This window comes from Scardinius erythrophthalmus (assembly GCF_964197995.2).
Source record: "Scardinius erythrophthalmus genome assembly, chromosome: 8".
NCBI lineage: Eukaryota > Metazoa > Chordata > Actinopteri > Cypriniformes > Leuciscidae > Scardinius > Scardinius erythrophthalmus.
In genome coordinates, this window is record NC_138228.1 from 23,481,494 (window position 1) to 23,508,934 (window position 27,441).

Consider the following 27,441-nt stretch of genomic DNA (forward strand, 5'->3'; position numbering starts at 1 on the left):
GAGTAGGAGATGTCCATGAGCTGGAGCAGGAGAAGCTTTTGCTAAGTATTTTGATTAATTATTTTGTCACTTTGCCTCCATGTCCCCCCGATTGCCTGTGAGCTTCTCCTCCTGTCCATACGGTAATCTCTCTACTGTGTGACAGAGAGTCGCGTGGTTATGACGCAATCGTTAACCTATTTTTACAAAAACTGCATGGGGCCATGCAGTTGGGGCCATAACATAAGATACAAGGGGCCATAACGTAAGATACAGGGTAATGGAGCCTTTTATACATTTTCGTGTTTCTTTAGAAATAAATAATGTACAAATGGAGTCTTTAAACGCCACAGATGTAAGGTTATTCACTGTCAAAGTGACGCCAAAATGAATGGGAGTCAATGGAATGCTAACAGCAGGTGGGGGTCTGCTAATCAATGGCGGCGCCCGGGGAAGCTTCAATATTTGCTCCTGCTTTTAACAGCTAACTGAGCTAGCGATGACTCTCCTCTTCCTGATTCGCATCAGCTATGAAATCAGCATGATATGATTAGTTTCTAAAGCTGTCAATCATCTCACGTGAACCAACCAGACCATAAGGCTGTTCTAATGCAGTGACGCTGTCTTTGAATCCTGCATCCTCAATAAACAAGCTACAGTTAGTTCAAAATGCCGCCGCTAGAGTTCTAACTAGATCAAGAAAATATGATCATATAACACCAATTTTATCATCACTACATTGGTTACCTATAAAGTCACGTATTAATTACAAGGTATTGCTACTGACTTATAAAGCCCTTAACGGCTTAGCTCCAGTCTATTTAACCGATCTTCTATCGCCCTATAATCCATTGCGCTCTTTAAGATCACTAAATTCGAGGCTTTTGGTCATACCTAGGATATCCAGATCCACCAAAGGAGGGAGAGCATTTTCACATTTAGCTCCAAAACTCTGGAATAGTCTTCCGGATACTGTTCGTTGCTCAGACTCGCTCTCCCAGTTTAAAACTAGATTAAAGACGCATCTCTTCAGCCAGGCATTTATATAATACTTTTAATCTTACAGTTAAATCCGGTCTCTATAGTTCATAAACGCCAGAGGAGAACTGGCCCCCGACTGAGCCCGGGTTCTCCCAAGGTTTTTTTTTTCTCCATTAGGTCACCTGATGGAGTTTTTAGGTTCCTTGCCACTGTTGCCTTTGGCTTGCTCAGTTGGGGATATTTGGGGATATTTAATTGAATTAATCAATCAACGATACCATTGATCAGCATTACCAAACGTGGACGTTCCACTAGAAACAAACATTGATGTATTGTTTTAATTTATTTACCTGTGAAGATAGCTCTTCAGTGAAGGCCGACTATTCTAATCCTACAGCTTTTTATTCCTTTTTTTTTTTTTTTTTGTGAATTGTGAATATTCAGGTGAATTGTTTCGTGGCCACGAATTAATAATACCTCAGCACGTTTTACAAGACCCTTCTCGATCGCAGCGGCAACGAGCACTTTGATCACTTTATTTAAAAAAAAAAACATTTCAGCGCTAGATCGCCTAAAAAAAATGAACGAAATGAATGCTCTGCTAGTTAACTGGAGATGTTTTGTTTATTTGTATTGGTATTCGTGCCGCGAGATGTTTCAAAAGTGGTGGGGACAATATCGACCTTAGAAAATAGTGGTGGGGAGATCACATGTCCCAAATTACGCAAATTACGCCTATAGAGTTCGGGATCGTTACGTCACGTCGCAATGTATTGTGGGAATCACGGTACGGAAGTAGATTTACTGTATAGTAGCGTATAGTAGGCAGTAGGTAACATTGGTCATTAATTTAGGTTATTTTTTGGAAAATGGTTCAGTATTGTAAACTACTGTGATCGGTCTCATGATCGACAGGGCAAACACCTCATAAATCATATTAGTTTTCCCCATTTTCGTCGGATGGCTTGGGTCGCCGCTGGTCGTCAATATACTACCGGACGAAAACAGTGGATTATTGGACGTATGATAAATTACTCCTGAAGTGTAACAAACCCACATAGACACGCTTCATAGCTCACAGAATCTGACAAGTGTGTGTGTCACCACTGATGCTTGATTAACGGTGTGAACGATTGTTTTCTCCGCGTTTACTTTGAGGATCTGCAGATCTTGCACTCATCCATTTGTGAACTGCAAGTGAGCCTCCAGTGACAGCTTTTAAAATTGATCGGAGCAGAGACTTCAAACAGAAAGCACAAAGCCTTTTTTTAAAAAGTGAATTTCGTTTTGCATTAATTTGTATTTTAATAAATGTTTCGGCGCGTGAACTGGAGGTCTCATAAATTAACCCGAAACTCAGCATATAAGGTAGTCTTGCCTCACAGACCTGAAAAATATATCTATATTGAAATGTCTACTTTTAAACAAACAATTCAAAACGAAAGAAAACAGATCTGCTCTCTGCTTATGTAATCTGTTTGAAATGTGCATTTCTCTCTCGCGTGTTCACTGCTGCGAAGATCGCGAGTCAGCATATCGTCAACCTCATCTTTGCAGCCGACTGTGACAAAAAATCACTTGTTAATTAATAAACAATTAAAATGTGTGTGATGGGGCTTGAATGTTGTTGCCGAGGGCACATTAAATTGTTAATCCGGCCCTGGATCGGAGGTGTAAGCGCTCACTCCACCAGGTAGGAGAAAATATCAGGGAAACTGAGGCTTGGTAAACTTTCATAATTATTACTCCATACTTTGTTCATAGCGATTCCACCTATAATCATAATTTTTTTAAGTACCGTTGTTTGGCTTCATTATGAAGATTGTCCCTATATGGTATAGCCAACTTTTTTTTTGTCACGGTCCATAACTCTTTCTGTACCGGCCGGCAACGCTAATATCTTATTATAAACCGGCTTTTGCGGTGCCTCTAAAATGGCTGCCGTTACCCACAATGCACCATTCCATAACATCTACGCCCGAGCTCAATCTCGGGGTTGCGGCGCGCACACTATGGTTAACCGAGTATTAACCGCTAAGTTAACGGTTAATGAAAAACTTGAAAACGTGCAGCCCTAGTATATATATAAACATTAATAATAATAATAATAATAATAGTTTCAATTTAATCATTCATGAAATCATTCAGGAATCATGAAATAATTCTAATATGCTGATTTAGCATTGTGTGACACTAAAGAAGACTGGAGTAATGATGCTGCAAATTCAGCTTTGCATCACAGGAATAAATTACATTTTAGACTAGCCTATATTATTATTGAAAAGTTACTTTAATATTTCATCATATTACTGCTTTTACCATTTTTTATCAAATAAATGCAGCCCTGGTGAGTAATAGAAACTTATTTTCAAAAACTTTAGAAGACTTGTAACAACCCTAAACTTTTGTAAACTCTCAGTCTCAGCGACCAAAAGAAAAAAACTTATCCAAACTTATCTAACAAGCACTAGTAGCCTATTTCCTGGGAGTTCATCAGAGTTCGAGTTGAAACCGCTTCCTAAAGCACCTCCGTTTAACCTATATGGGCTTATGAGTTTAAGATTACTAAGCAAACAATTTTGCAAAAACAACGGTGTTATCAAAATGCAGTGAAATCATTTTGCCTAAAAGAACAAAGCGTTCAGATGTTTTGCACCATTTACGCATGGCAAGGAGAAGGTGTAAAAAATTTTTGTACCAACCAACATTTAAAAAAAAAAATAAACATAATTTAAGACCAGCTTTACAAATTATTTACACAAAAATGAGAACATGTTTCAATGAGACCAAATGTATTAGTTTATCACAACTGTTAACATTGGAATCTGATGGATAAAAACACAGTCACTTGATTCTACATGATCTTCTTAGCTCCACAGAATCACTATTATGAGGACAAATCTGTTCAACTTTAAGACTCTTACTTAGAAGGATCATACTAAAATCTGCAACTGTTTTTACATACTGTAGGTAGGCATGTGCCGGTATTCGGTAATGCGATAAATCGCGGTAATGAATATGCACGATATTGTTATCGTGGGCACTTCAAAATACCGTGAAAAATAATAGATCAGAATTTATATTTATAGAACACGCATTAGCTTATTTTCCATCAACCGCTTAAACAAACACTGCGTATGCTGCGCGAAACACGTGCGCACTCTGATGTAAACAATCGTTTCGGTTACTCACTTAACCTCTGTTCTCTCTAGAAGAGGGAACGAGTATTGCGTAGTTGCTACGCTACGGGAAAGCCTTTCTTTCTCGAGATACTGAAGCCAAAAATTATCCTTAATTTTTATAATCTTGTCAACGCAGTGCGGCAGCCTGCAGACCTAGGGCAAGCTTACTAGCGTGCCCATTGGCTGCCCTGCGGCAACTGCAGCAGCCTACCGCTGAGCCCTTGGCGTGACGTCACGACCAATGAGCGCGCTTGGCGCGCTTAATGCGTCACATCCCGCGAAAAGGGGTGTGGCTTAGCGTATATAAACAGGGCTCGGAGGCTGCTTCTCTGGTTTCTGTCGCATGAAGCGAAATGAGCTCGTGGCGCGAGCACGGCGGGCTACGCAATACTCGTTCCCTCTTCTAGAGAGAACAGAGGTTACGTGAGTAACCGAAACGTTCTCTTACGAGAGGTTGTCTCGTATTGCGTAGTTGCTACGCTACGGGAACACCCTTGTCAACGCCGTGCGCGCCCAGCATCCACTGAATGAGTTCCAGGGAGAGCCCGGGGAACGTGATAGCAGAGAGCCGGGCGGCCCGAAGAGGGCTAGCGCCGTACATAAGCACACTAGGGGGTTAGGAGCGGCACGGCCGGTCCGAACTGACAATTCCCTGTATAGTGCAGCTCAACCAGTAGAGCTAAATCACACAACGTAGCCCGCGCACAGATAGTGGGCTGGCATACGTGAGACTTAGACTGATAACACTTTCGCCTGCAAGGCGGGAACATCCAGGTTGTAAAACCTAACAAATGTGGAGGGGGAGGCCCAGCCTGCCGCTGCACAAACGTCATGAATGGGAATCTCGCTGGACCACGCCCACGACGAGGCCATGCCTCTGGTGGAGTGAGCTCGAATGCCCAATGGGCACTGCAGGTCTTTAGACGCATAAGCAGCAGCAATAGCGTCCACTATCCATCTGGACAGGCTGTGTTTCGAGGCGGCGAGACCCTTGGTGCGCCCACCAAACGAAACAAAGAGCTGTTCCGAGCGCCTGAAAGCGGTGGACCGTGAAATGTAGTTTCTCAACGCCCTGACCGGGCAAAGGAGATTACTATCGGCCTCGCTGCCGTGCGCTGGCAGGGCTGAGAGGGAAATGACCTGTGCTCTGAAGGGAGTGCCCAAAATTTTGGGAACGTACCCATGCCTCGGTCTGAGAATGACTTTGGAGTCATTAGGTCCGAACTCGAGGCACGCGGCGTTAACAGATAACGCATGAAGGTCTCCCACTCGTTTGACTGAAGACAGTGCTATCAGAAAAACGGTTTTGAGCGTGAGGTATTTCATATCCACAGTTTCCAAGGGTTCGAAGGGATGCGCTCTCAGGGCCTCCAAGACCAGAGAAAGATCCCACATAGGAACCGAGGGGGGTCGCGGGGGGTTCATCCTCCTGGCTCCCCTAAGGAAGCGGATGACGAACTCGTTCCTTCCTAATGCGCGGCCCCGCTCTGAAACAGAGAGCGCTGAAATGGCCGCAACATAGACTTTGAGCGTGGAGGGGGACCTGCCCGTGTCCAGTAGCTCTTGAAGGAAACACAGTATTCGCGATACCCCACATGTCTGTGGATCGAGCCCCTTAGCAGTGCACCATCTGTTAAACACTGACCATTTCGACATGTAGAGCCGCCTCGTAGAGGGAGCTCTAGATTGTATGATCGTGTTCATGACCCCGTCTGGCAGATCAGCGTGTAATCGTTGAGGCTCCACGCATGCAGAGACCAGCGCTCTGGATGGGGATGCCATATCGAGCCGCGGGCTTGAGAGAGAAGGTCTCTCTTCACCGGTATCGGCCAGGGGGCTGAGTCTGCCAGCTGCATTAGATCCGGGAACCAAGCTTGGTTCTCCCAGCATGGGGCTATGAGGAGCACTGAGTGGCGCGCTTCCCTGATTCTCTCGATGACCTGAGGCAGCAGAGAGACCGGGGGAAAAGCGTACAACGGGCCGCTGGGCCAGGTCTGGGCCAGCGCGTCCTCGTTCTTCGAGAAGAACTCTGGGCAATGAGCGTTGTCTTTTGACGCAAAAAGGTCGACTTTCGCTTTGCCGAAACGGCGCCACAGTGACTGGACTGTTTGGGGGTGTAGAGACCACTCCCCAGGGGGAACGTTGTCCCTGGACAGTCTGTCGGGGCCCTTGTTCAGGTGCCCAGGCACATGCGCGGCTCTCAGCGAGCGCAGAGAGTGCTGAGCCCACACGAGGAGGCGTTCCGCCAGGGTGCAGAGCGTCTTTGATCTGACACCGCCCTGGCGATTCACATAGGCCACTACCGATGTATTGTCCGTGCGGACTAGAACATGGTGACCGTGGAGGAATGGGAGGAAGTGTTTGAACGCTTTCTCGATCGCGAGCATCTCTAGACAGTATATGTGTAGGAGATTCTCCTGGTCTGACCAGCGGCCATAGACCGGTCTGCCTTCGAAGAGCGCTCCCCAACCTAAGTTGGAAGCGTCTGTCGAGACAACTTTCCGGTGTGAAATCACTCCCATAGTCACTCCCGTGAGATACCATTCGGCTGCCAGCCAGGGCTGCAGGGCTAAAATGCAGGCCTGATTCACTCTGACTCGCAAGCCGCCGGCCGCCCAGGCTCGGTGGGGCACGCGCGCTTTCAGCCAGCGTTGAAGCGGGCGCATGCGCAGTAGGCCCAGCTGGAGCGCTGCTGCAGCTGAGGCCATATGCCCCAAAATATGCTGGAATGTCCTCAGCGGAACCCGGCTGCCTATTTGGAGGGATGCGGCGAGGAGGCGGATGCGGCGGGCAGGACTGTGTACTGATATACTCGACCGTTGAAGGCGAATCTCAAGAATGGCCTGTGACGGGGAGTTATCTGGATCTGAAAGTACGCGTCTTTTAGATCGAGAGAGATAAACCAGTCTCCTGGGCGAATCTGCGCAAGGATTTTTCTGGTTGTGATCATTTTGAACGGCCGTCTCATGAGGGCTTTGTTCAGATGTCTCAGATCTAAAATAGGTCTTAACGCTCCGTCCTTCTTGGGTACGAGGAAGTAGCGGCTGTAAAAGCCCGACTCGCTCAGAGAAGGATGAACCTGTTCTATAGCCCCTTTGCGCAGCAGCTTCGCTATTTCTGCTTGAAGCAGGTGCGCAGCTTCTGAACTCACTCTCGTCTCCGTCTGTGCTGTAAAGCGCGGAGGGCGACGAGCGAATTGAAGCGAATAGCCGTGTTTTATAGTATTCAGCACCCATTCTGACACGCCCTGAATCGCTTCCCATGCTTCCGCATGCATAGCTAGGGGTCGAATGGTCTCTGGGTTCAGATCGCCGCGCTGCGCGGGATGGGGAACCTGTATCAGAGAGGATGGAGCGGCGCGCGCGCCGCTGGTGCTCGAACACGGGGGCTGGTAAACAGTATTGGCCGACTGTACAGCGCTCAGTAGCTCGGTCCCATCGGATGGAGCGTGAATTGCTGTCAAACATCCCAGGCGCGAGAGCGGCGTGGGGATTATAATGTCTAAAAGTGAGTGCGCGTGCTCGTGAGCGGGCGCAGAGTTTACACTTATGACACGGCCAGTGTTTGGGAGCTTTAGAGGGCCTGTGACCCAGGGTAACTGACTGGCAGAGCGAGCAGCGGGTAGGTGTGAGCACAAGGTTGTGGGCACATTTTCTACACCTAATACTCGAGCGGCTTGCGTCCGCTTCATGAGAGAGCGCTCTGTGCGCGTTACCATGGGGACCCTGTCTGTGTGAAGCAGTGAGCACATGGGAGTGGGCACATTTTCTACACTTATAACACTCTCGGCCTGAGCCGTTGTTGCCCGGGGTAACCGAGTGGCAGAGCGAGTTACGGGTAGATGTGAGCACAGAGTTGTGGGCACATTTACTACACTTAGTACTCGAGCGGTGTGTGACCGCTTTATGAGAGAGCGCTCTGAACGCGTTACCATGGGGACCGTGTTTGTGTGAAGCAGTGAGCACGTGGGAGTGGGCACATTTTCTACACTTACAACACCTTAGGCCGGAGCCGGAAAACCCGAATTTACACTCTGAGATTTATTTGGGCCGCCGTAAAAATGGCGTTTGTGTGCAGGCGAGCGAGTGGTGTTACTGGCTCGTTGGCTGCGGTGTAAGCTGCTGCAGTAGCCTGTACTGAGGGGACTGACAGAGCTGGGCGTTTCGATGGCGGTCCGGCCGCAGCGGGACTCAGCCATCTTTTCCTCCCTGCGGGTGCTAGGAGGACTTCGCGGGCTCAGACTTCAGCGTTATCTTGGGACGCGGACCCCGGGGGGGCGGCGGTCTGTGAAGGCTGGTCGAGCGCGACCTAGGGCGGCCGCCTTGGCGTCGCTACGAAGCAGTTGGTGGTCGAGACGAGCGCTGTGTGGAGCTGCGCGCAGGAGGCTGAGCTTGAGAGCGGCCTGCGGCTGGGCTCGAGCGGCGGGGCAGGAAGAGATTCATAGCCTGCGACGCCTTCTGTACTTCAGAGAAGCGGTCCACAATCCCGCTGACCGCAGGGCCGAAGAGGCCAGTGGGCGAGAGCGGGGCGTTGAGGAAAACAGCGCGTTCTGACTCACTCATATCCGCCAGCGTCAACCATAAGTGTCTGTCGATGACGGTGAGCGTGGCCATAGATCTGCCGATGGCTTGTGCAGCGGTCTTGGTAGCACGGAGCGAAAGGTCCGTCGCGCTGCGCAGATCTGTTAAGGCTGTGTGATCCGAGCCCTTCTCATCCAATTCGCGGAGGAGGTCGGCTTGCAGGATCTGAAGAACAGCCATCGAGTGCAGGGCGGAAGCAGCTTGGCCGGAGGCGGCGAATGCGCTTCCGGCGAGAGCTGATGTGGTCCTGCAGGCTTTGGACGGCAGGGCAGACTTTGAGCGCCATCTAGCAGACGGCGGGCAAAGGTGCGTTGCCACCGCTTCCTCAACAGAAGGGATGCCGGTATAGCCTTTCTCGGCGGCCCCGTCCACCTGGGAGAGAGCCGAGGAGACAGACGAGCGGAGTCTAGCGGAGAAGGGCGCGCTCCACGACTTCGATAGCTCCGCGTGGAGCTCAGGCAGGAAGGGTGCTGACCTAGAGGCTGGCGCTTGGCGGCGGCTAGGCAGAAAACACCCGTCGAGTCGGTTCGGCGCGGGCTCCTTGGGTGGGGACCAGTCTAATCCCAGTCGGTCGACCGCATTGGTGAGGAGGCGGATAAGCTCCGCGTCGACACTGGAGCGGGACCTGCCAGACTCAGGAGTCGAGGAGGCGGAGCGGTGAGAGCCCGACCACTCCTCGCTGTCCGAAGCAAGCAGAGAGCAGCTGTCAGCAGCGTCATCTGCTTCATCCCCTGAGGCGATGGCAGTGCGGGCAGTAGCCGGCCGCTGCGCGTCGGTGAAGGGCGGGGGAGAAGGAGAGAGCGAGGCTCGCGGGAGGGGCTCCGGCGAGCGCTCAGCTATAACCACCGGCTCGGGAGGCCTTTGAGAGCGGCGTTTCTTCTTTCGCGGCCCTGAAGAGGCAGCCGGGGAAGGTGGAGGATCATCAAACATGGCGAGTCGAGCCCGCAGGGTCGACATCGGCAAGTCCTCACACTGTTCGCAGCCGCCCGTGGAGAGGGCGCGGGCTGCGTGGTCGAAGCCCAGGCAGAGAGCGCAAACCACGTGGCGGTCTCCGTCGCTGAGCGAGGCTCTGCACGAGCCACAGGATGAGCGAGGCATTTGCAACAACGCCTCGCGCTCTTTTAGATGCAGAGTGTGTCGCGGGGCGAACACACAAACACATACCACACAGAGCGGTAAAAGGACATATTCGCTGGATAACGAAGCAGGCAGGGAAGGCTGAAGGCGGCGAAGGCGCCGGCGTCCTCAGGCTGAGATCCTCGGCGTGCTGGTCGCTTGCTTCGACGGCGGCTTCCTCAGAGAGCAGCGATGCGAAGAGCTTCGCTGAAAAGACAGAAATCAGAGAAGCAGTCTCCGAGCCCTGTTTATATACGCTAAGCCACACCCCTTTTCGCGGGCTGTGACGCATTAAGCGCGCCAAGCGCGCTCATTGGTCGTGACGTCACGCCAAGGGCTCAGCGGTAGGCTGCTGCAGTTGCCGCAGGGCAGCCAATGGGCACGCTAGTAAGCTTGCCCTAGGTCTGCAGGCTGCCGCACTGCGTTGACAAGATTATAAAAATTAAGGATAATTTTTGGCTTCAGTATCTCGAGAAAGAAAGGCTTTCCCGTAGCGTAGCAACTACGCAATACGAGAGAACCTCTCGTAAGAGAACCCCACATGTATTAGCGCTGTGTGCATGCGGCAGTGCGCACTCTAGTCTAATATAAACAATCCTCACATGGAGAAGAAGCATGGCGGAAGGAGGCACGCTGCCGACGATTTATCCCCCTTCTAAAAGCAGAGCTGTCAATACGCATTCAGCGTGAGACTCACGCAATTTACACTTTTCAAACGCTCTCGCGCCACATGCAGTTTCTCACGCAGAGAAAAATCGCGGAGCAAAGAGGACACGGGAGACCGACAGACTAGACAGAGCAGGTTATTATGGTATGAAAACAATTCTCAGCTATCAGGTTCTGTCCATTTTATTACGAAATTCAGACAATAAATACTGTTTTGGCGCTTGTAAATGTGACTTGACAGATCACTGTAGCGCCTCAGTTCAAGCAAACCGATCATCTGTTACTTTTTATTTAAAGATACAGTACAGCTTACCGAAAGGTAGGCCTATATATGCCTCATACATAATATCGATCAATCAGTGTTTTTCAACCACGGAAAGAGGTCAATAAAACTGCAGGGCAACAATTGTCACAGAACGTTACATTTACCTCAGGAAAGCCATTTAATGACCAACACGTTAGTTGACTAGAAAAAAATAGCTATAGAGAGGAGTATTTTGCTAAATATGTGCACTATATTACATTTGTATTATATTTTTACTTGTGTCATAATTGTTATTATAATGAAAACCAAATTATATTTAATTTAATTAGTTAATTTTTAACCTTTAATAATACCAGCTAATAGGGCTCTCTGTATGTTTACAGCATTATGTGAGATATATTTTTTCTTGAGAAAAATTAACGTCTATCTACTGTAGCCTACCTAATATTTATCCAAAAAGTCAATACTGAATCAAGATTGAAATCAAATCCCAAGAATTGAAAGCGTGAAAATTGTGTAAAATTCTATTTAGTTACCAAATGTTTTGACAATCACTATTGTAATGCAAGTAGGTTTTTTCTACATCCCCCCCCACCAATCCATCCATTTCTCTTGAGCAATTAAAATATCGTGATAATACCGTATACCGTGGTAAAAGCTCAATCAATTAATCGCAGCATGAAAAGTTGATACCGGCACATGCCTAACTGTAGGTTACAGAAAAACAGACAAATTAGATGGTTAGAGAAAGTTTTCACTGTCTGGAAAGTGCACCGATTTGCAAAAACAACCTTATCTTTATGTGCTATAAGCATGAACACACAACCCCTGTAGAATCAGTTCTAGACACAAATGGTGAGTGTTTGGCTGCATCTTTTGGCTGACATGTTTGTGATGTTCACTTGACACTACCGTAACTTCTGAAGACCGACAGACACTTTAATTTCAGTTAGACATAGACACATCTACACAACACAAGTGCTTAAACAATCACTGGCCTTGTGCAACAGCTCAGCTAAATGCCTGAGTTTGAGTTGTGCTTCCCGTCCAACCAAAACAGCCCTGATGAAAGCCTGGATAAAGAACATGAGAAACAGAGACGGAGGCTTTTATCAATCATTTCCAGCAGAGTACCACCCTGGGCGGCATGCCAGCGCTAGCGGAGAGAGACGCCGATCCAGGAACAGAAAACTCTTCTGCATTTCACACCAGAGTTTCTTCACCGACAGTCAAGCTCTGACAAGTTGCCTTTTTTTTTATTGTCCACTTCCCTGTTTTCAAGCTGTAGCCTATACGTGTGAAAGACAAAATAACTATGCAGACCTACAGAAGCTCATAACGTTTGACCTGCTACAAGAAATATAACAAGAAGGCTTTTTTTTTTTTGGCCTGGTAGCCATTCCAAAACAACTACAATCACATTTTAACTATAACCTTTCAGATTTAGAAGATGAATCTTGTGAACTAGCCTACTTGAAGTTAAATCTATAGGATGTTCTAGATGGTTTCTTTCTGTCTGGCAAGAAAAAGGTATTTGTGACTTTCTGGTCTGCGTTGAAGTCATGTCAGAAATATCGTATTTACAAGTCTAAAGCACATGAACAACACCACTAAGTCGGAATTACGAGGAAACTCTTCTGAAGTTTCCAAGTTGAAGGCATGTCAGTGAGGGTGCAGCGTCTATTATTTTGATAAATTTGATGAATTTTATTTTATTTTTTAATTTACAATAAAATGAGTTGCATGTACAAAATATGGGTAACACTTTACAATAAGGGTAAATTTGTTAACATTAGTTAACATGAACTAACAATGAAAAGTACTCCTAAAGCATTTATTAATCTTTAAATATTAATTTAAGCATTTGATTTATTAAATACAATATTAAAATCAAAAGGCGTATCTGTTAATATTATTTAATGGGCCTTGTATGGTTGACTTACTAATAATGAGTATTCATTATCTTTAACGTTATTGTTAGTTAATGCAATAACTAATGTTAACTAATGGAACCTTGGAGTAAAGCGTTATCAAAATACTATAGTATTGTACAATTACGGTAGAATATAACTTTTCATAATTTAAATAAAAACATAAAAAGCAAAGTTAAAAAGAGAAGAGAGTTTAAAAAAAATCATGCTTTTTTTGTAGAAAAGGTACACCGCCACCAACTTGCTCCGACCACAGTTATTTGAACACTCATGTCATAATTACTATACTTCCCAATTTGTAAACACAACCTTCCTAGGAGGACTTAAATGCACCATATGGTTCGGGTCCTTCCTTCAATGTGTGTCTGTGGGATTTTTTTCACCTGTTTTATGGTCCAGCAGGTGAAAATGGTGAATCAGATCACTTAGTAGTGTTGTCATGATACTAGAATTTCTAACTTCGATACGATACCTTAAAAAATATCGATATTCGATACCATTTTCGATACCACGGAGAAAAAAACTGCCACAATATTAAGGGTTTTTTTTTTTTTATTTAAAGCTGAATATAACAAGTCTAGAACATGACACTGAGGTATATTTTACAAAAATGTCCTGAGTTCTATCTGTTAATATTTTTTCATTGGACCAGAACTAACATGAGCCATTGTATTTTTATTACCTACTGTTATCAAAGATTAAAATATACTGTAACAAATGCATTGTTTATCAGTCATAAATGCTGGTTAATACATTAAAGGGATAGTTCACTTTGAAATTAAATTTTGGTATGTTTTAGCTTACCTCAAGGGCATCCAAGATGTAGGTGTCTTTTTTTCCGCAGTAGTTTCAATTTTTATATTTTTAGGTCAAACCGTTCTTGTCTGTCAGTCATATAATGCAGGTCTATGGTCACCCCCTAAAGAGCAAGCACAGAGTCTAAATTAAAACAATTCCCCGTCGTCCAAATTAAACAATTCCCCATCGTAAGTACATATTGATGGCCTAAGACACGAAACGAGCGGTTTGTGTGAGAAAACGAACAGTATTTATGTCGTTGTAACGTCTTGAACACAACCGCGTCCAAATGATCTGAGGGCGCGGGCGGGTATAGATGTATACACTAGATGTCGCCTTGGCTACTGCAGTTCATTGGAACGAAACCGTAGCCAAGCGACATCTAGTGCATATATCTATACCCGCCCGCGAGCGGGTATAGATATATACACTAGATGTCGCCTTCGCTACTGCAGTTCATTGGAACGAAACCGTAGCCAAGGCGACATCTAGTGTATACATCTATACCCGCCCGCGAGCGGGTATAGATATATACACTAGATGTCGCCTTCGCTACTGCAGTTCATTGGAACGAAACCGTAGCCAAGGCGACATCTAGTGTATATTTCTATACCCGCCCGCGCCCTCAGATCATCTGGACGCGGCTGTGTTCAAGAGGTAACAACGACATAAATACTGTTCGTTTTCTCACACAAACCGCTCGTTTCGTGTCTTAGGCCATATCAATGTGTACTTACGATGGGGAATTGTTTAATTTGGACGACGGGGAATTGTTTTAATTTAGACTCTGTGCTTGCTCTTTGAGGGGGTGACCATAGACCTGCATGATATGACTGACAGACAAGAACGGTTTGACCTAAAAATATAAAAATTGAAACTACTGCGGAAAAAAAGACACCTACATCTTGGATAATGTTGTTATCACACTCATAACAACAATACTAGGCCATCTTGGTTAATGTTTCAGAAAAGTTAAAATGAGAAGTTACAGGGGAGTTACAGTTAGTTATAGGAATTCCGGTGACCCATTGATGCTGAGTAGCATACAGTTACATGCTGCTAAATGGTCCCCCTGGAGCTTGTTCGTTAAGTCTGTTTTCAGAATTTAAAAAAATGATTGATGGGATATTGATATTTAGTAGGGAGGTTAAGCCCAAAAAATAGGCCTTTGACTTCAAGTCATGATGCAAAGGTCCCCTTTGGTATGGAAGTACCTTAGGGTCATACAAATAAATTTATCCTAAGACACAAGTGAGATCACACTTTGTATCAGAAATAAACAGGTCTTTTCAAAAATGGCCGCCAATGCGCCGAAAATACTCTAGAGCCCATATCTTTGCTTCTGTTATCTCTATAATGACAAATTTGGTGTCAAAGTGTACATTTTTGGGGTCAAGGAATCCAATAAAATTGGTTTCAAGTTTAAAAAAACAAAAATGTTCCCCATACCATGACAATTGGTGGTAAATATGCACATTTCACATAAAAATTGTGTCATCAGAGTGACTTTACTTATCTTTTTCTTCAAAAACTTTAATTTTGTATTAAAGCAGTGCAGCTACTTCTGTACATTACATTTGTCCTAAGTAGCATGAGATTTCGACCAGTCAGGAGTAGCCTATAGCAAATCAGTTCCTGCAACAACACATCCCATCTGCACCAGGAGCTGTGACAGCTGTTGAAGGTCAGAGGTGACAGGTTAACACTTTGAGGTTCGTATGACTTTATCATTAAATAGAAAAATGTGTTAGATAACTAATAACTAGCTAGCTAGTAACTAGTTAGCTTCATTATAACTAGGTCGCTAGTAACTGGTTAGCTTCATCATAACTAGCTAGTGACTAGTTAGCGTCATTTTTGTTGAAGCAAGTTAGTTAGCTTCATTATTTGATCGATGTTTACTTTTACGAATGTTAGAAGCTGAAAAAGCTTGTTAATGCTCATATGATCTATCTTATGATGTTAAAGCAACTTCATTTCTTTTTTCAGATTAGCCATAATGGAATGCCCTGACTGGAGTTTATGCTTCCTATGTCAGTCCGCCCTAAAGATTGAAAAAACATTAGATCCCTCTTCATCATACAAACTGAGAAACAATACTGAAAGATTGAAATCATGTTACAAAGAAGCTTTAGATAACATCCAGGAGCTGAATGCATTAGGGGATCTGCCTGAGTTTATAGTGGACATTAGTGGTGGTAGTCAGGATGTAGTTCAGCTGATGATTCAAAATCCTATGGTGTGGCACAAAAGCTGCAGAAATGCGATTGATAAACAAAATGTTGAGAGAGAAAGAAAAAGAAAAAAGCATGAAGAGTCTGTGAGCCCAGTAAAAACACAGCGCATGAGTGACAAGTCCACCACACTCGCTTTACCCAGACCCTCAACATCATCATGTGAACTATTCGATAAACCGTGTCTCTTCTTCTGTGGTGAAGTGGGCAAAAAAAAGGAACTGAGGAGGGCTGCCACCCTTGGCTTGGATAGAAAAGTGAAAGAATGTGCTCAGGTGGTGGGTGACAGGCATCTATTGGCTGAACTAGCTGCTGGTAACATGGTTGCTATTAATGCTGTTTATCATTGTGCATGCCTGACTAGGCTCTACGGAGGGGGCCCTTGTTCCCATGAGAGAACAGGGCGTGCGCATCTATTTCGACGACTGGCTCATATTAGCACACTCTCGAGATCAGTTATGCAAACACAGGGACCTCGTGCTCAGGCACCTCAGCCAGTTGGGTCTTCTGGTCAACTGGGAGAAGAGCAAACTCGCCCCCATGCAGAGGATCTCTTTTCTCGGTATGGAATTGGATTCGGTCGCACAGACAGCGCACCTCACAGAGCAACGCGCTCAGTCGGTGCTGAACTGCTTGAAGTCAAGTCAAGTCAAGTATATTTGTATAGCGCTTTTCACAATACAGATTGTATCAAAGCAGCTTTACAGAGACAAGCGTATAATTTAAGGTAACAGAGATTGTTTTGGCTTTACAGACGCCTCTGCCACCGGCTGGGGTGCCACGTACAATGGGCATGCAGTGTCAGGGGTGTGGACGGGCCCTCAACTGCATTGGCACATCAACTGCCTCGAGTTGCTAGCAGTATGTCTCGCTCTGAGCCACTTAAAGAGGCCGCTACAGGGCAGAGATGTGCTGGTCTGTACGGACAAGACTCTGAGGGAGGACCTTCTGACTCAGAGACGGGGCACCCTATGGCACTCGCGTCCGGACCTCTGGAAACTTCATCTCTGGTTCTAGGTGACTTACCCCCAGAGGTAATTAACACCATCACTTCTGCAAGGGCGCCGTCCACGAGATGTGTGCCTTGAAGTGGAACCTGTTCGTCGAGTGGTTTTCTTCTCGCCGAGAGAACCCCCGAAGATGTTCGATAGGGTCCGTGCTTTCCTTTTTGCAGCAAGGGTTGGAGCGAAGGCTGTCTCCCTCCACCCTCAAAGTACATGCTGCCGCTATTTCAGCTTATAACGACCACATAGATGGCAAATCAGTTGGAAAGCACGACCTGGTTGTCAGGTTCCTTAGGGGTGCGAGACGGTTAAACCCTCTTCGTCCCCCCTCCATACCCTCTTGGGACCTTTCCCTGGTGCTTCAAGCTCTTCAGGATGCTCCCTTTGAGATTTTGCACTCAGCAGACTTAAAGCTTCTCTCTTTGAAGACTTTGCTGCTGATTGCACTGGCCTCTATCAAGAGGGTAGGGGGCCTGCAAGCATTTTCGGTGGACTAATCGTTCCTATAGTTCGGGCCGGGTGACAACCATGTTGTACTGAGACCCCGGCCTGGCTATGTGCCCAAGGTTCCCACCACTCCCTTCAGAGATCAGGTGTTAGGCTGGGTTCCATATGTGTGACCCTATGGGGATTCCATATGTGTATACTTCCACGGCTGCTCCTAATCGAAGCCCCGTGTCTTTCCCTTGGGCTAAGTTACCCAATATTCATATGCAGTACAACCTTCGGGCTAGTCCATATGTATTTTTTCACATAACTCCCTCGAAGAAAGTGGCTTCCGCATCGTTCCCCTTCCATAGAAAGGGCACGGTTTCCCAGTGTTATTCAATAATCTCGCTGTATGGGTTATCACAGAACAACAGTGACAGATACGCTCTGTGTAAGCCCTTTCCTATCGTCCATCCAGGCAAGAAGGGGTACAGGCTTACACCGGGCACTGGATGGGGTGCAGCAGATGTGGCGCTTTGATAGGGATTCCTATCAGTCGGTCACGACATACGTCGAGAGTGACCGACCGATAAGGGAACGTCTCAATTACATATGGTAACCCTCGTTCCCTGAGGCAGGTAATGGAGACGTACATCCCATCGTCACATCTGCTGCTGCCCATCGGGGCGGCCAGCTTACCAGGCTTGGCTCCTCAGCAAAAAAGGAGCTCACCTCGCACATGCTGCTCATTATATACCTGCGTTGCGAGGCTTAACAGCTGATGCAAATGACTGCATGCCAATGTGTTTTGGCTCATTTTAGTTTTACTCGAAGTAGATTGGCCTCTCTAGCGAGATTCCTATCAGTCGGTCACGACGTACGTCTCCGTTCCCTCCCTCGGGGAACGAGGGTTACCATATGTAACTGAGATGTTTTGCCATTTGGCTGTAGAGAAGGTTTACCGGTACAGAAGGTTACTAACGTTTACTCTATTGAAGGTTTTTGATAACAGACTGCACACTAGGGTCATCTTTATTCCTTGTGTTGTGAGGACTTTGTGGACTTTAACCCTCTGGGGACCAAGCTGTTTTTGGGGTCCTTGAGATGTTCTGACATGCCTTGACATTTGTGCTTTTTTCAGTTAATTATAAACATGTTAATGGCAAAGGTGTAAATTCACTCTATATAGCACAAACAGGGCTACCATAATATGCGAGCAACGTGTATGTAGATGTTTGTATTTTTAAGAGAATAATGTTTATGCGTGGTTATTGGAAAAAATTAAAATGAAAGTTGCTGAATTAAGAACACAAAACACATATTAAATATGTGTCCACAAGACTTTTGACTAATGGATGTTTTCCCTTTTAGTTCTAGCTTTAAAATGATGTAAAAATAGTCTTGCTTTATCGTTCACAAAAAAAAATACATTGATTTAAATGGTGTAAAACAGGTTTTGCTTGGAAAGGCAATATGCGAGGGGGAGGAGTAGTTTACACCTTAGATTAAGGTGTCCCACCCACTCTGAATAATGACTCTGCATAATTAGCCATTCATTCAGGTGTGACACTGACTGAGCCACAATGCAAGGACAAAAGATGTATTTAGAAGACTTATATTGACCATTTAAGATTTCGCTTACATCTCTCTTGTAAATATGTTTTACTATTTTATTAAAAATGTTACAATTACAACAATAATTACAATTTCAACAATATTTCAACTGTACTCTTTCTTTATATATATATAGCCTATATATAAAAAAAAAGATTATAGGCCTACATTTTATCATATGTATTCATTAGTTTGAATATAGCCAACATTGGAACATCTAACATCTTAGTCTATGAATTTATTTTTGACAAAAATAGTATTTTTTTTTGCAGTTTAATACGTTGATTATACAAATACATTTTATTTCAACATAACAATATTATTCCATTCGATTTTTACTCATCTCAGTAGGCTATAGCAAAGCAGTTTATTCTTTCACACACAGACGCGCGATTCATATTTAGGCTAAACAGTCTTTACAAATATGTCCCCTACATTCATCTCACAGAAAGGCGAGTCATATTATAGAAATGCGATTCATCTTTTTGCGGTTTGCATAGGCCTACACTAACGTTATTCCATAACGTTATTCCACACGTGAGAAAAGAAAACAGCCTACCTCACTCCTCAGCGGAATCTGCTCCTCATATCAGGAGATATTGCTCCTCATATCAGCACTGTTCTGAGGAATCTTTTCTCCATAAGGTAGGCTATATTATGCCTCACTCGATCGCGACGCGCTTTGTTTACAGCTGATGTGGGCGTTTCACACCCCTCAGAATTTGCGTTTGAATAGCACGCGCTCTCCGGGGAGTGGTCACATTACTGTGAATTAGCTCGTAATGAGCTCGACTGGATTCGCTCTCTTTTTATACAAATTACAGAAGCTGAGAATATTTGTTTTTTATATAAATGACTTCATTTAACAGATGCGATCTCAAGCTTTATGCCCGTGGGTCTGTTTGCCTGTTTGACTGAATTTTCGCGGAGTTATAGATCATTTTCGAACGCGTTTCAAATGGGAGTTTACTGACAGAGAGAAGGGAGAAATCGCATCATGTTAATTTTTCTTTATTTGTCAAAAAGCAAAACACTTTATTTTTATTGTGAGTATACAGAAAAAAAATAGAAACTGAACAGGATCGATTGATGTATTACACGAAAATGAAAGATCAAAATTAACAGAGCATTTAGTGTTTATTTTCATTGCTAAAAAAAAAAAACGAGCAAAACGCGCCGGCGCGTTCTTGGTCCCCAGAGGGTTAATAAATCTCACATTTGGTTAACTGATTTTGAGTGAATGTACCCTATGTTGCACCCTGACCCCAGTCCACCTAGGGCAGGGCTATTCAATTCAATCATCTCCATCTGGCCCAAAGGCACCCCAACCTCCCTCCGCCTCTTTTCCTGGTGGTGTGGCTACATTTGGTTAGATATGCGAGGGGCCATAGTGGCGTGTGCAGCTGTACGTCTATACGCACTGTCTATACGCGTACCATGAGCGCTCCGACTAACCTGAGAAACGTTTTCAGTCCGAAAATTTCAGCAGTTATTATGTGTGTCCCGTATTTCTGTCGACTGAACCAGCGATACCAATCATTTGTGAATGGTGCGAATCTTTTGTTCTATCTTTGGTTCAATTATTTCCTTTCCATGAATTGGCCAAATGCGCTTGCATAATGGTCTGAAACGATTCAGATTCGTTCGGACCGCTCTGTCACTGAATCATCTGAAGCTGTTTCTCGGTCAGTAACAACAAATATAGAACAAATAGCGCTGTTTTCAGTTTAGTTTCAGTTCAACTCGCAGTTTAGTTTACTTTGAACTGCGCAGCACCGCCCAGTGGATAACGGAACGCAAGCTTAAAGGAGTTGCGTTTACTCCCAGTTCTGGACACTATTATTAAACAGCATTGCGACATCCAGTGAGAAGTTGTTCAATTCGTCACACCTCTGTTACAGACCACAAATCACTCGATGATTTAACTAGTTTTAAATCAGATGAAGCAGCCTCAACGTGCCATGAACAAAGTTAAAAGACTTTAAATCCCCTAATCACCACCTTTACAAACATTTACCATGAATGTACTGTAGTAATTTACTATGGTTTGGGCAGAAATATGGAATATTTATACTGAATACTATCTTATAGTCATTTATATTGCAGTAGATTAATTAGGTGGGTAAAGGAATATACAATTCATTTTGTGTATAGTTTTTAGGGATTTTGTTATACAGTGGTAGTGAGTGAGTAGCCATGCATGGTTTTACCTGTGGTTATCACGTATCACTGTCAGAATATTTTCATTTAAGCCTATAATAATTATAAATAAAATAATTCTTACCAATACCTATGATCTTGTATAATTCATATTTTTGTACATAGCTGTAAATAAGTTATTTATGAAAGACTCATAAATCTGCATACTGTTGGGGTACCACATTTCCAAGTATTTACAATACTTTTTTAGGTTTACTTTAGCTTATTTATTGATACTGTTATGTTTCAATAAGTAATAAATAATGTTTCAATAAATAAGCTAACCACCGGCCCTCCTCAACATTCCGATTTAATAATCCGGCCCTCGAATGAAGCTAATTGAATAGCCCTGACCTAGGGGCATAACATTACTCACTTTTCACTTTATTTCACTTTATTTAATTCACTTCATATAGTATAGCAGTACATAAGTCAAGTCTCAACTCTTGTTTAAGACATTGTGCATATGCAAAAAATATGCTTAATCCAATATAGAATGGTAATGCTTGAAAGTTCTGTTTTCTCCGATTTGAGGTACAGTGGATAACTTTGGTTATACCAGCTACAATCCTCTAGATAGAAAGGTCATCTTGGACTTAAATTGAAGCTTATAAACTTGGGAAGTTTTTCATGTACATTTGAGGCAGTGATATATATAATAAAATGCTTGAAAATTATCACTTTTGATGACAATTTGTCAGGCGGACAGCCATTTTTTTGTCTTTTGGGGTATGTTGAGGGTGATATTTGACAGCAAAAAGGCAGCAATCCCCAGAATCTTTTTTTGCTAGTTTCCCCTATGTGTCAGGATACATCATGCAAGATTGTAGGGTTATACGGCCATTTATGTAGCTGCAGTACCTTAATATTCACAATTACATCATTCTGCCAAAAGCTTTTCCCAAAAAGGGTGTTTTTTGGCCCCTGAGACCAAACGGGGCCGAGTTGGGGGTGATTGTTATCAACTTGTGATGGCCCAAGGTATAAGATATGTCAGAAACATTCTCGTGAAAGAGAACCTTGAAGCCGGAGTATGGATCTCATGGGCTGCAGATTATGCCAGCATCACAGAGGCTACTTCACCTCCCCCATCCAAATCATACATGTTGTGTTTGGCATGCGGTTTTTGATAAAAAATTGCATACTTCACCTCCAATTGTCATGGTAAGGACAACATTATTGTTTTTTAGTCTTGGAACCTAATTTTTTGGACTCCTTGACCCCAAAAACGTACACGTTGATACCAAATTTGTCATTATAGATATAACAGAAGCAAAGATATGGGCCTCTCAAGTATGGTCGGCGGCCATTTTTAAAAAATGTGCGTATATAAGATACAAAATGTGATCTCACTTGTGTCTTAGGATAAATTTATTTCTATGGCCCTAAGGTACTTCCATACCAAAGGGGACCTTTGCATCATGACTTGAAGTCAAAAGTCACTTAACCTCCCTACTAATTAGCCAAACAATCTTTTGGGTGCCCGCAGCCCGCTTGCAGTGTGAAGCGCGTGTCCGCGCTATTCTCCGACATGCCCGCTCGCGGTGTGTTTTTAACGCGTGTCCGCGCTATTCTCCGAAATGCCTGCTCGCGGTGTGTAGCGTGTGTCCGCGCTATTCTCCGACATGCCCGCTCGCGGTGTGTTTTTAACGCGTGTCCGCGCTATTCTCCGACATGCCCGCTCGCGGTGTGTTTTTAACGCGTATCCGCGCTATTCTCCGACATGCCCGCTCGCGGTGTTCTTTATCAACCAAAGCCGGTCGCGAAAGCCGCGCACTCGCCATCTTTCCATACACTTCGCTTTTGCTATTTAACCAGAGCAAATGAGACGAGTGCGATCACGTGTGGTGTTTGTCAACGCGCCTTTGGAGAGAAGTGAAAGTGACAGCTCGGCTAGTATGGGAGTATCGATACTTCGGGACGTCACATTAGTATTGGTACCGTTCAGATAGGCTATTTCAGTATCGATATTTATCGAATTATCGATATTTTTGACAACACTATCACTTAGTGAAGTAAAAGCAGTAGTAGCCTACACTCTCCTCAACAACACACATGATTTAAGAAATCATTCATGTCTGAAACACAAGTGCTGCAGGACGACACACAAGCTCAACTCTAATACTTAGACAAGCAATAGTGATGCAAATTGTACTAATACCAATAGAGCTATCTGAAATTACATTACAGGCTTAAATGTGTGTCCAATTTGCTGAAAACATCTTCATTAACTAAATAAAGAAATATATCAATTTTGCTATTGGATAGAAGTGTCCCAAGTGATTTTTGCCATGCCTTATATAAAGGCTCTGTTTGGTGTTTTGTGAACTGTAAGTTTTGACATTAGGCTTATCTAATAACCATCAGCTGGTGCTCATGTGCTCTTGGCATCCTGTCATGTGACCCTCGATTCCCAGCCCTGCCAAGACCCCGCTTAAAAACACACGCATACACACAAGCCAATGTTCATTTCATTTGCTTTCTCTAGAAAAGTGAAAAGGAGGAAAAAACAGAGGGAAAAACGATAAGCCAGATTAAATGATTTGAGCTTTGTGGGAAGTTATTCTGAGGATAGATTACTCTTTTGAGATGCTTAAAAGAATAATTCAACCAAAAATCTCACTTTCATGTTCTACATTACAAATGTTTTTCCATGCTACACAAAACAAAATGTTTAGCAGAATATTCTGACAACATGCAATAAAACTGAACAGGCTGTCAAGCTCTAAAAATACAGTAGTCCATACGACTTGTGTACTATATTCCAAGTCTTTGTAAGTTACATGAGAGATTTGTGCGTGGAACTGACTGATGTTTAAGTCTATATTAAATATTTATTGAAAAGTGTCCCTTCTGCTGTAGTTCTCAAATTTGCGAACATTCAAATATGGTGCATTAAGATGTCTAGTTTTTCACAATAAAACGTGATAATTTAAGTTGAGAAAACTTCATTTCTTTAGGTGTTACCAATTGAAGTAATTTTTTTAAGTTGATCCAACTATTCACTTTTTACAGTGCATGTCTGATGTAAGTGACATCAATGCAATTGGTTCTTGAATATCTCAGGTGGTGACTAAACATTATTGAAAAAAAGGAAGAAAGAAAATAGCAGATTTGGAATGACATCAGGTTGAGAAATGTTAATTTTGGAGGGTGAAATATTCCTTGAAGTCTCAAACTTCAACTTTTACTCTGTGTTACAAATAAAGGGTGTCAAATTCAGAATACCACTATGATCATGGTAAATCAATCCACACAGAATAGATCAATTCTGAGTCACAGACATGATGTCTTACAGTTACTTAAAGTATTTCCAAAGTTAAGCAAGGAAGAAAGGAAAATCAATCATTCAGAACAAAAATTATCCCTAAACCAAACATTTCTGACAGGTAACCTGATATGTGAGTGAAGCAGTGTATTTCCCCAAGTGAGGCAGGTAAATTCCCAGGACAATTCTTCCTCTCTGAACAGATCATAATTTTAGGTCATGTGTGTTTGAGATGACTACATCTGATCCGGGATAGAGCCACAACTCAAACCCATGAACGGCAGCTGTTTATCACTAAACACTTATCATTATTATGACTAAAGTAACTAGTTCTAGGACACAACATATGTAAGATATTTATAAGGTATAAACCTCATCATTAGATATTGCGTGTTTGTTGAGTCTATAAAAAAAATCATTATCAAAAGACCAAATTGTAAGACTTTAAAATAAACGTGTTAACAAGACATTATCAAACTGTTATTACCACCCTTTGAAGAGTTAAAAACGAATATATGTACTTACCAGGACAGTGACCCGAGCGTCTGTTGATCTCGTTGGTTTTTAAAAGCTCTTTCGAAAATATTTAACCAACGGAGAACAAGTACAACATGTGTGATACTTTTGCAGCGATGGACACTTTGTTTCCTAAAGTTGCTCCCACACCTACATGAAGCACCAGTGCGTGTGTACGCAGCAGTTCAGTGACGCAATACTTCCCGTGCAGCAGCGCCAATCCGTTTAGCTCATAATTATTAATTAGGTAAGGGCTGACGTTAGAGACCTTCCTAGAGCGTTGAGCGACCACCCCATCAAATAAAGTCATTAATATTATGAGCCCAGCCTCTACCATAAAATCAGCCAATCATGAAGTACTGTCGGACGAACGTTGCGTTCTAAATATTCATAAGCCAAGCCTTCGACATAGTAGGATGCGTTCGTTTGCGCCACTTCTTCTGTTAAGAACACGAAAAAAAAAAGAAAAGAAAAAAACCTTTCTAAACCTTAAATTGATTTGACTGGTGCCAGGCTTTGGTTTTTGCATTTAGATTAATGTTTTAAATGCGCACAAATAGTGCAACAGGAGAGTAATCTTTCAGAGCCGTAAGTCTGTGTGTAGCGACATCTGGTGGTATGACGTCAAAGGTACCTTCTATCAGTGAATGTTTACACATTTTGTGATTGATGATTACTCTTTATTTGTTTATTTTATTATCATTATTTATAAATAAAAAATAAAAAAATCTTTATTTTTTAAATGATCATTTAGAAAATTTTGCCAGGATGCAAGCTTATTCTTTCAACTGTACAACAGATGGAAACTTGAGTCCGAGACTCGCACTGAAGTTGCATTTAAAGGGATAGTTCACCCAAAAATGAAAATTGTCATAATTAACTCCACCTCAAGTTGTTCCATAAATGTATGAATTTCTTTCTTCTGCCGAGCACAAAGGAAGACATTTTGAAGAATGTCAGCAACCAAACAGTTGTTGTGGGGCACCACTGACTCCCATAGTATGAAAAAGAAAAAAACCTTATGTAAGTCAGTGGTCACAACATTCTCCAAAATCTTTTTGACATTCCACATAACAAAGAAATTCATACATGTTTGGAACAAATTGTGGGTGAGTAAATTTTTCTTACCTCTTATGTAGCACAATATATGTTTAGACAAAAAAAAAATCTGTATTTTAGCATGATTTCTGTGTGAAATCATGCACTTGTATTTTTTTTTTTTGATAATGTGAATGTTTTTTTTTTTTTTTTCTCTTGTGTGTGTAGTAATATAAGATGCTTTGTTTTTAGGGTGACTTTTTTAACATTTTGTCAAGAGTCTACAGATGAAAAATAGCCTTTTTGGCTAATTTGGACACATTTACATCTACGTATGTTTATTAATGTGCACTGCCCCTGTAAACAAATGTAAAAGTAAATCATGACAGAATTTTAATTTTGGGTAAACTATCACTTTAAGCCTAATTATATATTATATTCTAGCTTTACTATTGCATATAAAATACTATTGTATACATGCAACTTCGCTAGTTTTATTGCAAATGGAAAAAAGCCATTTATCTAAACAAATTTACTGTCAAAACAGTATACAGACAGTGCATCCATAAATGAACAGAATGGTGTAGAATTGTTTTTGCTTATTTGCAGTGACAATAAGGCATTTTATTTAGAACCTTTTAGTGGCCATTTACAAAGTATATCAAAATAACAAGCATTTAACATTAAAACTCTCACACAAACTGTTGTTCAACATCAGTCTTTGGTTGCAGATGCATTTGCTTGTACTTCTTGTTGGGTGGCTTCCGCTCTCTGCTCCTCTGAGTCTGGTTTGAGGTCTTGATCTGGTGCAGTTGTTGGAGGTTTTCTGGGTGCCTCAAATATAGGCCTGTATATATACACACCTCCCACCACTCCAACCAGAGTAGCAACTGCTATCTGATTAAAGGGAATCCGTCTTCCAAACATGATCTTATGTTATGAAGGAACACAGCCCATTAGAGACACAAAACATCCCACTCCTGAAAAAAAAGAAAGAAAATTCAGTAACTTAGTTACTACATATTGTTTATCAGATCTTCTGTTAATAGTATTTTGCATACGCATTAATGATGTATAATTGCACAATCTGTACATTACAGTACATCAGCGTGTATAGTAGATGACAATATTCACTTAACTTAAACATTGAAGCTTACGCAGGAACACTACGATAACAACATTATACCACGTCTAATTTTCTACCGTCTAACGTCTAATTACTGTTTTTCTTACTCACCCTGATGTTTTCAATATTTTCCAAAATTTAACTAAGTTTTGACAGACGTGAACAGTCAAAACCATAGACTAAAAAAAAGGTTAAAACACATGTAAGACAAGGACGAACGAACGACTACGGCAACTCACGCAGGCCAAATGCGACGGGTACATTTCCGCCTTTTTTTTTTATAAATACATTCATAATAATGTTTCAGAGCCTATATATTTAATGAGCCACGAAACATATGTAAATTAACCTAAAACTATTATAAACATTACATATTAAGCGTTACAAAACCTGCATTTAGGTACTGTGGGACGGTCGCCATCATAGATATATATACGTAGAAACCACATTGCACCGCTTCAGACACGTAGGTGCGCCCGCCATCTTGCAACGGTCAGCGTGCCGTCACTCACAGT

At 43.1% G+C, this 27,441-nt stretch overlaps 2 protein-coding genes across 2 annotated transcripts in view; both read right to left on the bottom strand.

Annotated features, from left to right (window-relative positions):
• rab27a (RAB27A, member RAS oncogene family) overlaps positions 1-25,093 on the bottom strand; it is a 79,489-nt gene extending 54,396 nt beyond the window's left edge. The window contains exon 1 of the mRNA XM_081373263.1: positions 24,772-25,093. The gene's annotated coding sequence lies outside the window, so the exon portion shown is untranslated. The remainder of the gene's footprint in view (positions 1-24,771) is intronic.
• Positions 25,094-26,384: 1,291 nt separating this feature from the next.
• On the bottom strand, positions 26,385-27,167 carry pigbos1 (PIGB opposite strand 1). Its single transcript, XM_081372024.1, has 2 exons — positions 27,038-27,167; positions 26,385-26,780 (listed from the first exon to the last, which is right to left on the bottom strand). The coding sequence occupies exon 2, from the start codon at positions 26,725-26,727 to the stop codon at positions 26,515-26,517; it is 213 nt and encodes a 70-aa protein (XP_081228150.1). The 5' UTR covers positions 26,728-26,780; positions 27,038-27,167; the 3' UTR covers positions 26,385-26,514.
• Positions 27,168-27,441: the final 274 nt, after the last annotated feature.

Bases quoted from the DNA above. Each gene is read 5' to 3' on its own strand.
- pigbos1 (XM_081372024.1), bottom strand. From the start codon at position 26,727: ATGTTTGGAAGACGGATTCCCTTTAATCAGATAGCAGTTGCTACTCTG.